General features: G+C 38.3%; 1 protein-coding gene across 3 annotated transcripts in view; it reads right to left on the bottom strand.

Annotated features, from left to right (window-relative positions):
• Window positions 1-8427: 8427 nt before the first annotated feature.
• LOC101611428 (zinc finger protein 25-like) overlaps window positions 8428-13402 on the bottom strand; it is a 72172-nt gene continuing 67197 nt past the window's right edge. For all 3 annotated transcript variants that reach the window (XM_045142894.1, XM_045142896.1, XM_045142895.1), the window contains 2 exons: window positions 12707-12816; window positions 8428-11984 (listed from right to left, as the gene is read on the bottom strand). In XM_045142894.1, coding sequence (XP_044998829.1) covers window positions 10485-11984; window positions 12707-12816 — 1610 coding nt within the window. In that variant the 3' untranslated portion in view covers window positions 8428-10484. The remainder of the gene's footprint in view (window positions 11985-12706; window positions 12817-13402) is intronic.

Genomic DNA, 13402 nt, shown 5'->3' with positions numbered 1-13402 from the left:
CCACCAGAAGCTTTTGGTCAGATGCTTTAGCCCAGCAATAAGTAGCTGCAACAGACACTAAATATGAGGCTTAAAAGTGAACATATAAGCCTATGGGGTACATCTTAACAACCAAACTACCAGAGGTTGAACCAACTAGTAAAACTGAACAAACTCTGACATCTATGAACCAAGTAACACTGAGAAACTTATCTCCTCAAATTCAATTTTCTTCATCTTTCTTGTGAGGAAAAAAAAAAAAAATCCCAAGAAAGTCTTTCCTTGTCTACAGGGAAGAAGTAACAAGATAGAACAAACATCAACAAGCCTCTAGGTAATGCATGTTGTGGTAGAATCATTTTAAGAACTCTAATTCTGGAAACAGTATGGGCTCTGAATGTACTAAGCAGGACTGGCCACAGGAATGTTACTTAATGTGAAATTTCTCTTCATGAAGGCATTCCATGATATCATATAGAGTACAATTTTCCCAAAATTACCATCCAAAGTACAATATCCCTGAAGAACTGTAGCTTTCGTAAATCTAAACAAATCATGCTAGGCAGGCTACAAAGAAAAATATACTAGAGCGTTCTCTTGCTGGAGACATCAAGAAATACCACAATGTAAATGCCATACAGATTCTACCAGAATTATTTTCTTATCATTCTAACCCTCCCATGTGGGTTTTTTCTGAATGTTGTGTGTTAGACACATTTTTTTTTTTTTTTTTTTTTTTTACAGTGGAAGAGATGAATTGGCACTAAGACCACACAGGTCACTGGGTTAATTTGTCTATAAACCCTGGGCCTGCTACATTTGCATTTTAAATTTGGCCGCATAACTTCCAGGAGCCCCTGAAAGTAGCTTGTGCACACCTGGGAGCACACAAGCCAACTTCCAGCAGCACCTGCTGACAAGGCAACTGTTCTGAGCCACCCAAACTTGATTCCACAGCGAGCAGAGTCCCATACGTGGTTGCCCTGCATGATGCTCAGGTCCAGGGCCGGTGCCCTTCCACTTGAGAGCAACCAGACATTCTCGTTCCACTAGTAGTAGGACAATATATAACATGGAAGTATAGGGATTCTTTTTTACATTTGCACCAGACTTCTGCACAGATTCTAACTTGAGAACCAGAAACATTGTTAGGGGAGACAGTGTCATGAATTTGTGATGAGAAAATGGCAAAGTTGTCACCATTGGACATGTACAGAAGAAACTGGAAACATTCATGTCATAGTTTGTGCCAGAGATGCTACTGAAGGGACAATCCCATCTCCCACAAGATAATGTTTGTCATCTGGACCCAAATGAAAAAGTTTTATTTTCACAGCAGAGTCCTGTTGCTAGAAGAAGTTTCAGATACATTAAGAATGGTCTTTATGGGCTGGAGAGATGGCTTAGTGTTTAAGTGCTTGCCTGTGAAGCCTAAGGACCCCGGTTCAAGGCTCAATTCCCCAGGACCCACATTAGCCAGATGCACAAGGGGACACATGTGTCTGGAGTTCATTTTGCAGTGACTGGAGGCCCTGGCATGCCCATTCTCTATCTGACCCTCTCTCTCTCTGTCTGTCGCTCTCAAATAAGTAAATAAAAATGAACAAAAAAAATTTTTTAAAGAATCGCCTTTATCCATGTGAAAGTGATATAGAAGTCTTGTTCACTTGTTTTAGCAAGCTCATGCATTGTGATAATTGCAAATTACCAATGTATATCACTTACTGACATTAATGTGAATTTATTTACTAATAAGTTTTCATACTGGTACAAGAAAAGGATGAATTTCCTTCACAAAGGTGATAGAAATGAAAATAAACTAAATAGTGAATACACAAGGCTTAAAACAAGTTCAACTCTTGAGGAAAGAAAATTGTTTCCCTGAGTTCCTTAAATAGCTTCAAGTTTGGCATATTCAAGTGTACATGAGTGTGATATATTTAGACATTTTCAGCACCAATAATTTGACATGTAACTCATTATTAGAGAAATATTCCAGAAATAACAGAAATATTCCAGTCTTTATGTTGCATCCAGTATTTTGGTTAATTTTTGCCCTCCTAAGAAAGTGGGAAACCACTTAAAATATTGTTTGGTGGTGCACGCCTTCAATCCAAGCACTTGGGAGGCAGAGATAGGAAAATCAATGTGAGTTGGAGGCTAGTTTGGGAATAGAATGAATTTTAAGTCAGCCTGGGCTAGAATGAGACCTTACCTCAAACAAACAAAAATAACGTTTATACAGAACAAGTTGTAGGTTTCAATCCCAGTAATGCATCTGCCTCCCCCCTCCCATGGTGGTCTATGACTTATCTCAATGTCAGTATTATTGCTATATAGTTGCATACATATATTTTGAAGATGCATGGGAATGTTAAGAAAGCATTCCAGTTTACTTTAAACATGTTAGCAAGGAAATAGTGTGATAGCCCTTTCCCAATACATCACCCACTAATTTGTGAGTCTTTGCTGCATTATATTAGGAAGAAAGTGGCCAATATGCAAGTAATGGTCAACAGCAACAGGATACCAAAGGAGGTGTACTCCACAACCACGAAGACTGTTTTTTTTTGTTGTTGTTTTTGTTTGTTTGTTTTTTTTTGCTTCAGCCATTCATTTTACTATCAAATTTGCAGATATTTATGCTTGTGTCTGATTATGGATGGAAGGGTGACTCATTCATCATGAAGGACCTGTGTGAAATTACCCAGATTGAGTTTAGTGACATATTGACTTTCATCATAGGCTGTGTCAACACTGAGAGATGCTATAAATGGTACCTCCCTTTCCAGATACACACTTCCTTTTTTCCATTGTAGTCATCCAATTTCCCCTGAGTATTCTGAGACAATCAACAAATGTATACTACTACCTTTCTTAGTTCATAGATTCCAATTAAATAGAATGTTTGTTGCTGTGTCTCCCAGCCCCTCCCTCAGAACTGAAACTTATAAATACTACATATAGTCGTGGTAACATGAATTTAAATGTTTGCTTATGCATTACTAGCAGAGACAGTGAGGTGTTCAATTCCCATTCCTATCCCTTGATACATGTACCCATAAATCCTGGCTATAAAAAAAAAGCAGTACTATATATTTGGTGATAATCAGAGGATCCAGAATATACTGACAAACACTCCCCCAGACCTTCAGGCTACTGCCACATAGTTTGTGCAGTGAGTGCATCTTCATGAGTGCAATCCACAGTTTATCAAGTTAGATGCTTAACTGGCTGTGAATATGGCAAGATCAGTGAATTCCAAGAGCATGAGCCCATTGCCACACTTTATGGGCTATGAAGTGAGTTCGCTGGTCAGAAGCAATGCTTTTTGGAATAACATGATGGTAGATAAGGCACTCTATAAGGTGATAAGATGGTAGTTTGGGCAGAAGCATTAAATTCAAGAAAGGCATATCTAAATCCACAAAAAGCCTATATTCTGTTAAGGATACACATTTTCCTTTATAGAAGTGGTCTAATGTAGTCAAACTGCTAAGTTATAGGCTGATCACCCCAGGAAGTTCAGTGTAGGATTTGTTTCTGAGAAATATGGCACTGAGCAATAATTAAAGACAGATCAACTTTGGTGTAGTGGTTTGATTCAGGTGTCCCCCATAAACTTAGCTGTTCTGAATGCTAGGTTCCCAAGCTGGAGATATGGGAATTAACACCTCCTGGAGGCAGTGTATTGTTGAGGGCGGGCTTATGGGCACTATAGCCAGTTTCCCCATGCCAGTGTTTGGCACATTCCCCTGTTGCTATTGTCCACCTTATGTTGGCCAGGGGGTGATGTCCACCCTCTGTTCATGCCATCATTTTCCCTGCTGTCATGGAGCTGCCCCCTCAAGCTTGTAAGCCAAAATAAACCCTTTCTTCCCAAAGCTGCTCTTGGTCGGGTGATTTCTACAAGCACTGCAACCCTGGCCACAACACTTGGTAAGTGAAAGTCAATGTTGTTGAGACCATGCATAACTTCCATCTAGGCCATCATGGCCATGTATTTGAGACTATTAAACAATATAGCAAGAATAGCCAGGAAAGTTTGATTGCTATCCCAAACAGGTCATCCCATCAACTTTATTACTGAAATTCCTTCTGCTAAATCCATATTTTGGTTAGCACTAAAATAGGGCAGTTGCATGCAAATCCTTTGTACATTTATAGATAACTGTATCATACACCTTCCTCAAATGTCTTTCTTGCTTATTTTTAAATGAAGCTCCTTCCAACTTCCCAAAAATCTACCCATCATATTGGCAACAGACCATAAATAGGTATATAGTCAAACATCTAGCAATCATCTATCCCAAGCAAAATTAACCACTGTATGCACAGCCTGAATTTCCACCACAACTTCATTTTGCCCACTGCTCATTAGGGTTGTACCAAAAAGTGGTTGTCCACTTCTGGGAGCTGCTTGACTTGAATGAAGAACCTTCTGAGAATGACTTATTCATTCTTCCTCAGCCAACCCATTATAGGGACCATGACATGAAGCCAAAACTGCATGCTTGGAGTCAAAAGGTATTTTACCAAAATAGAAACCAGAAATTTGGGGCATATCTACAAATAACTTACCTGTGCAGTTAGGATCTGAATTGGCCCAATCATGCGTATAAATATTTGATTTGATGATGTGTAATAGCTGCTGTTAACACCCAACTTTATAGCTTGATGAATCAGGAAATGCCCACCTCGTTAAGAGTTATTCAAGAACACAAAAACTTGGTCAATTGTCAAGTGGTTGGTTTCCACAAAGGCCTAACAACTATTCCTGGAAGGAAGAATTGTCTCCAGCAGCTATCAGGGTCATGCTCCAAAATGCCAAGTCTTTAGTTGTGACTGAATAATGTAGACCTGCCAAAAGTACCAAATAAATTGATATTTGCCACTGACATCTCAACTTATTACATGGCTTGATGGATCAATGGGCTCATATGGCAGAGCAGCCTGCACTGCAGCCCCAACATTTGTTGTGGGCCCCACACAAAATGAATAGCTTTCACAGTATGTGGATTACAGGCCAGAGTAAGATATCAAAATGAGGAAGGTGCTGCCTCCAAAATCCAAATATGCCAAGTACATTGATTTTTTTTTAATAGACATTACCAGGTTCAAACACTTGTTCCACCATCTTAGAGAGAATATCTCCACAAGCCCCACCCAATTGAACTTCTAGAAATTTTATTTCACCATTGAATTTTGGTTGCACTTGTTTTCTATTCACTAATGTACAAAAACTTTACCAATAATTCTAGACTGGTTAACTCCTATGTGTTTGGCGCATTAAGCATAATATCACCAAAGCAGCTGATGTGATGCCCTGTGGGAGACACAACCCAAGAAGAACCCTGTAACCTGGAGAATAAATAAGTGTATCAGTAAAAGTGTACTTATGGCCTTGCCAGATGAAAACTCTTTCTGATGGGTCTTAAGAACGAGTATGTAAGGAAAAAGGAATTTGTGATAATCAAAAGGTACAAAATAAGTATGAGATCTGTCAATCTGTTGAAGGGAATAAAAATTGGGACAACATATTAAGTTTAAAGTATTTAATTGTCAATCTCTAACATTAAACTCCTGTAGAGATCAAATAGGAGTGTTAAAAGGAATTTTGGTGAGAAACATCTCTTTGCAACATTCAAGATCTTGATCATGGCAATAATAACCTCAATAACCACAGGCATCAGATACAGTTTGGCTTGCTCTTTGTCCCCGGAAAAGATAGCCCTAGTGGCCTTTATGTTGCCCTTCCAATCCTATCTGCCTTCACTGTTTGGAATCAGAGAGCTAATGTGGTGGTTCTGACAACTCCTAAATTGTGGTGTGTGTGTGTGTGTGTGTGTGTGTGTGTGTGTGCACGTGCGCACGTGCATGTACATGTACATGCACGTGGCGGGGGGGATCTCCCCAATTATGCCGTCTGGGAATGGGTAAATAACTACTTGATTAGAAAATCCACTAAACCCAATGTGCATTGGTGAAAACTTGACTGAACACCTGATCTCCATTAACTCCTACCTTGTAGAGCACAACACTGCTTATGATGTGATCTCCCAGAATCAACATCAAGACCATTATTAACTAGGCCCACGTTGGTCTTATTTTGTTCTCAATGGGCAACTATGCAGGTAAAGGGCTGTTAGGCTCCTTATGGAAGGGTAGAAAGAGTAACAGTAATTTTTTTAAGTAATGCAGCAGGGTCCTTCCTCAAAAGTATTTAGTCACCCTTCCTTGGAAAGGTTCTGGGTCTATAAACTAGCTCACATTGGTAAATGAATGAGAGGTTACGGTTCTCTCAGTGATGCCAAGCAGCCTGTTACTCACTTGCTCTGGAACTCTTCAGTTTAGACACAATGAACAAGTCTTCACGTCTATCTATTTCAATTCTGGATAAGCCATGATTAACTCACAAGTGTCACAGGATGATGTGGTTCAGGAAATTAATTCCATTGCTTTGCCTATGTTCCCCGTTACATTAAGCATAATCACTATGCCTTTGGCAATTCAGTGATGACACTTGGCCCTTGATACTCCAGGGTACATTCAGGTATACTTCATTCAAATCATCCTGCTGATTAACTGTAGTTCTCACTTCAAGACAAAGCACATGAAGCAAGAACAATGACAAAGCTCTGAAAGGAAGATGTTCCACTCACACATCAGTTTCTGATATTATTACTGGTGAACATGTGTTCTGGACCCTCCCATTGTGTATGAATAGGTTTTGCATGGCAAATTTACTCCATTCCAATTTTCCTAAGCCTCTGAATATGTTAATGAACATCCCAACAGATTTCAGGAGTCTTCAGCTCATTCAAAAGATACTTCAGCAAAGCAATCTATTTACCCACTTTTCAAAATCTTGAGCTACAAGAGAAACCTAGAATTACTACTTGATGGAACATTATCAACAAATGTAGCCTCATCCACTTTATGTTCTTCCACCAATTCATGCCCATAAAATCCATTGATACATTCCACAGACCTGTGTTTCAATTAATGAAAAAAAAAAGAAATGCACTAAGAGTTAACATAACTCCTCACTTGCAGAGATATAATAAGTTTAGTGGCAAATATGAGTTGGGGGAGGGTCAAGGGTATCTTGCAGGGAAGGTCTGTAGGTAAGTCAGTACTCCATTAAAAAAAAAAAAAAAAGGTACAGGGGTGGGAAAGACTACTCAGGCAAAATAATACCATAAAAATTTAAGACTTCAATACCCTCAACCATGTCAGCTAGACACATCTAGCTCTGACACATGTTCACTTCTAGTTGAAAGTCTGTACTCTTTTCAAACAAATGCTTCCATTTAAGCACAGGTGACCTTCAATACTGATATAGGTCGCTTGGTTAAAATACAAGTCTAAGGGCTTGTGTTTAATTTTTGGCAACTTCACTCCTATAGTACTTAGACAGAAGATTCTTAGGAAACCAAACTCTTTGGGATATATGTATCTAGAGCTTGGAGGTTGCATCTTGTATCATTCTTTTCTTTTGTCACTTTATCCAGAGATGACAGGAGCCATCAAATGTGATTGGTATATTCCTTAATTTTTAAGAACTGATTTTTATGTACAGTGAACTGAATTACTAGCATCATGTATCTTGTACAGTTCTGTCAGCCATTTACAACATGGACTATCAGTGTCCTGCATAGGACTCTACGTAATTTTAGGTGTAGTCAAATTACAGAGCCAGTTGCATATCCCACCAAATCCATTTAAGGACCAAGTATCATCCTTGTAATTTTGTTTCATTAAAATGACCCCTGATACCACAATCTGTATCAGGCAACAAACAATTTATGAATGCATAGTGGAAGATGATTCACCATGTTAGATTACATGATAAGAGTCTTGGTAGTCCAACAATGTCCACCTGCATTAGGGAAGGCTACAAACACAGTAATTGTTCACTAAACAAATATGGATGCCTTAGATGTCTCAATCTAGTACTAGAGGACTGGAAAATTCATGGAGTGTTGTGGGTCTTCAGGTTTCCATGGAAGTTCAAGTAAGCTGAAAACTGCTATAAGTAGAGAAATGCAGGAGCAGAAGGAGCACTCACCAGTAACAATCAATGTAGTTATGCTAATCCACTGAAGGAAATGTTGTGACACAATGCTACTAAACATGGAACATATGTTTTGTGATGTTACATATATTCTTAAATATTTGTAAATGTGGCTGCCATTATCCAACTACATCCATTATCAACTGCCAATTTCTTTTTTTTTTTCTTTTTTTGAGGTAAGGTCTCACTGTAGCCCAGGCTGACCTGTAATTCACTGTGTAGTCTCAGGGTGGCCTTGAACACATGGCAATCCTCCTACCTCTGCCTCCCAAATGCTGGGATTAAAGGTGTACTGCCACCACGCCTGGCAACTGCCAACTTCTTACTTACCGCTTACTGCAACAAGAAACGCTCTAAGATAATGCTCAATATATAGGAATATTTTAATGCTTTATTGCAATATAATTGAATAATTTAGTCTACAAAGCCATATTTAACAACTCTAATTGGGAAATACAGTAATTTACATAAAACAACATCTTCCCCCACAAATTTAGGATGTATAGAAATTTGAATGTTTCTTGAAAATGTACATACATTAAAGAAACTTATGTCTGGGCATGTTAACACATGAATATAACCAAAATAGTCAGGAAAATGGTGGAGGAGGTTTGTCAATATGAACATAAATGGATACAATGTGACTTCAAACACAGGATAGCCTATAATTAAGACCTTAGATGAAAAGTGAGCAATTATGAAAAATTATTTCACTGAACAAAATGAAATAAATGTATTTGATCGAGTACATATTCTAAATATGCTGTAATTTCTCCATGATAGCTTACATTTACAAAAGAGATTTCTAAGTGTAATTTTAAAAAGAAATATATCAAGTAAGAGATATTAATAAAAAGACTTTACACACACAAACTTAGCATTATACTACAGCTGAGCCCAATTAAGTCTTCACCTTCAACTGCAAGCTCACATTAATAAGTGACTCAATCTCTGCTAATGTGGAAGAGTGGCTAAATGACTATTCTACATTCTTGATAAATGATTTCTACTATGATTATTGAATACAGTCAGCAAAATTATATCAACAATATTTTCTACATTGTACTCCTATGCTTTATCAGATTTTGTTGGATTTTTAATGCCTAGCAAGAATCAAGTTGTACTAAAAGTTTTTGACACACACTGTTTCATGTCTTTTAATATATGTAGGTTGTAAAAAGTTATGGGAGGCCCACATTCAAATTTTTAGAAATACTTTTATTGGCATGTATATGTATGTATTTTTATATATGACTGTGTACTCTTGCCCCTACAAATGAATGCCTGTAACCCAAACTGGAAAGCTTTGCATGCAAGACCTTCAATAGCTGAGCCATCCAACCAGCCCCAGGACCACTTACAATTAAGAAAAAAAAATGCAGTGTCTTGCTATATTGATAAGACAAGTAAGGAACCCAAGTCCCAGTGATCCACAGCACTAGAAACTAAATGGGGTGGTGCTGAAAGCATATGTCACTGGACTAGGGTAATTATTTTCTCTGCATTGCTATTATGTATTATATAGTGCATGAATTTCTATACAGAGGAAAATGTGGCTTCCTTTCTTGTGTGTGTATGTATTGGCATAATTATGTTCCTATCTATGTGAATGCATGTGTGTGGGTAGGTGCATACACACATTTACATGCATATAGAGGCTAGAGGTTAATGTTCAGTGTCTTCCCTCGTTACCCTCACCTTATTAATTGTTTGACAGGGCACATCACCAATCCTCAAGCACACTGACTCAGCTAGGTAGCTGGCTGGAAATTCCTAGTAATCCTCCTATTTCTGATACCCAGGTCTGGGATAAAGGTCATCAACAGTTACACCTGGAGTTTGTGTGAGTAATGGGGCCTGAACTCAGTCTCACGTATTTGTGTGGCAAGCACTTCATCCACAGGGCCTTATCCCTCATCTGAGGTCTGATTATTTCCCAAAGTATTCCTATGTCCTTTCCTAAGGTTGTTCCTCTAAGTACAAATATCAACTGACAATGTATATTGTTAGCAAACTACTGTATTCTATATGTTGAAAGTGTTACATGCATGCATTTCCTGATGCCTACTATTTTATCATACCAAGTATTCCAACATTTATTAAATTCATAGGATGTTTCACATGCATGACTTTATGTGGAGAATTATGGTACAAAGATATCCTACATTATTTACAGTAATGGTATCAAACAACTGTATGATGTCTGATGATAAGAAATGATGTAAGATGGAAAGTTTCTACACATTTCTTACATTATTATTATCCTCATCTACATATGTTGTCTGATGTCTACTGAGGAATAGCTTATTATAGTAAGTTATATTGAATTGTCTATGTTCATGGGGTTTCTCATGAGTCCCCATATGTTTAGCTTTTCTTGATTTCGTATATTCTTAATTAATTCTTACCTTTATGAAATCTGATAGAATTAGTTGTGGCTTCCCAGAGAAATATTTCCAACATTCCATACATCCATAGACACCTTTGTGAGTTCTGTGATATAATAGTTGAGACTTGACAGAGAAATCATTTCTAAATTCTTTACATCAACAAGACTTCCCATTTGTACAAGTTCTCTGACATAGAGTTGTGAATTGTAGGAGAAATCTTTCCCATAGTCATAGGGCTTCACTCCTATATGAGTTCTCTGGTGTCGAGTAAGTAGGGACTTGCGGTGGAAAGCTTTCACACATTCATTACATTCATATGGCTTCTCACCAGTGTGAGTTCTCAGATGAACAGTAAGATCTGACTTGCAGTAGAAAGTTTTCCCACATTCTGTACATATGAAGGGTTTCTCTTTCGTATGAGTTCTCTGATGCCGAGAGAGTTGTGACTTGTAGTAGAAAGACTTTCCACATTCTTCACATTCATTAGGCTTGTCACCTGAATGAATTCTCTGATGTCGAGTGAGATGTGACTTGCAGTAGAAAGCTTTTGTGCATTCTGTACATTCGTACGGCTTCTCGCCTGTGTGAGTTCTTTGATGGATAGTGAGGTCTGACTTCCAATAGAAAGTTTTTGTACAATCTGTACATTCATAGGGTTTCTCACCTGTATGTGTTTTCAGGTGTACATTGAGCTGTGACTTGCGGTAGAAAGCTTTCCTGCATTCTTCACATTCATAAATCTTCTCACTGGTGTGTGTTTTCTGATGTGCAGTGAGATGCGACTTATGATGGAAAGCTTTCTTGCACTCATTACATTCATAGGGCTTCTCGCCTGTATGAGTTGTTTGATGTACAGTAAGGTCTGATTTGCGGTAGAAAGCTTTGTTGCATTCATTACATTCATAGGGTTTCTGACCTGTGTGAGTTCTCTGGTGTCGAGTGAGCAGTGACTTGCAATAGAAAGCTTTCTTACATTCTTTACACTCATACTCCTTTTCACTTGCATGAATTTTCTGATGCACAATGAGTTTTGACTTGTGGTAGAAACCTTTCCTGCATTTGTTGCATTCATAGGGCTTCTCACCTGTATGAGTTATCTGATGTACAGTAAGGTCTGACTTACGGTAGAAAGCTTTCCCACATTCTTTACATAAATAGGGCCTCTCACCTGTATGAGTTCTTTGATGCCGAGTGAGTAATGACTTGCAGTAGAAAGCTTTCCTGCATTCATTACATTCATAGGGCTTCTCACCTGTATGAGTTCTCTGGTGTGTAGTAAGGTGTGATTTCCAATAGAAAGTTTTCAGGCATACTTTACATTCATGTAATTTTTCACCTATGTGAAATCTCTGATTTTTAGTAAGAGTTGAATTAATATAGAAAGCTTTCGTACATTCCTTACATTCATAAGGATTGCTACATGCATGAGATGTGTCACTCCTTCTGTGTAGTGACTTCTGGTAAGCCATTTTCACACTTGCTTTACATTCACAGGATTTTGTCATCTCGTGGATACTCTGCTGGACCATGATTTCTGCCTTGAGACAGAAAAATTTATTATATTTCTTATACCTATGGAGCTCTTCCCACTATGTGTGTACTGGTGTTTCCAGAGGTATGAATTTTCAATAAAATATTTCAATCACTACATTTACAACTCTTTCCTGTGTGTACTCCATCACACTGAGAATGTAAGCCCACATGCATTAAATCATATGGAATGGTTGCATAGTAGTAATGCTACTTAAAATTTTTGTGTGTTCATAAAAGGGAATTTGATAAATATAAAACATGCAGGGAGCTGGAGAGATGGCTCAGCAGTTAAAGCCACTTGCTTGCAAAGCCTGCAGCCTGGCTTTGAATCCCCAGTGCCCCACTTAAATCCAGATGCACAAAGTGGCACATGCATTTGGCATTCATTTGCAGCAGCTAGAGACCCTGCTGCCACTCCTCCCATTTCTCTCTCCTTGAAAATAAATAATTATTTTTTAAAAACAAGCATGTATATGTGTCAATGATATTACTTTTGGGCAAAAGGACCCACTGAAAATAATCCTAAGTATATTGTTCATGGGGCATAAAAAAACTCAATATTTCACAGAAGTTTCACAGTTATACTGAAATTATTATTCTACATTTTATCAGGCTCACTACAGATAACATTCACATAGGGTAAGGTTCTTGACAAAATCTTTGTGACTGTTTTCCCTATTTTTCAATTTTAAATATGATTTGAGCTCACATTAAATGTTTTACCTACTTTAAACATTTCTTCATTTGATGGACTGCTATTGGTGATACCAACTTTCCACAAATGTCTCTCTTCATTTTCCTGGTTGGTCTGAATTAGAGCATTCACTTTATTGATATCTAAAATAATATGGAAAATGTCATTAGCATCAGCTGAAGAGATGGCTCACCAAACAGAGCTTTCTAAGCATGCATGAATGCCTCTGGGAGCCTAAGACTGGCCAAGACTGAATTCCTAGGATGAACATAGGTATCTCAGAATGGCCACACGCACTTTAACCCCAGTCCTGTGTGGGAGCAGAGACCAATCACTAGAGCTCCAGAAAAAAAACATGGTAAGCTTCTGGTATGAGTAAGAGACTCCAGCTTACACTACAGGTGATAGAGCAGTGGACAGGGAAATTCAACTTTACCCTCCAGCAACCTCAGGCAACTATTTGGAGTGCTGCAGGGTACATACATCACACACAAGCAAAATACAAATGCCATTACTGGGATGAGAAGACGACTCCAAATCAGGAACTTACTCCAATCCCTAATACCTATGGGAAAAAGTGGGCATGGCAACACATGTTTGTAATTGATCTGAGTGGGGTAGAGTCGGAAGCATCACTTGGACCCAACAGTGTATCAGGCAGTCTGAGCAGAAAAACAGAAGACTGAGGTTCAGCAGAAAATTATCTCAAAGAACTAAAGTGATTTAGTA

This window comes from Jaculus jaculus, chromosome 2, assembly GCF_020740685.1.
Source record: "Jaculus jaculus isolate mJacJac1 chromosome 2, mJacJac1.mat.Y.cur, whole genome shotgun sequence".
NCBI lineage: Eukaryota > Metazoa > Chordata > Mammalia > Rodentia > Dipodidae > Jaculus > Jaculus jaculus.
The sequence above is the reverse complement of the archived record's forward strand: the minus strand, read 5'-3'. Positions and strand labels throughout refer to the sequence as shown.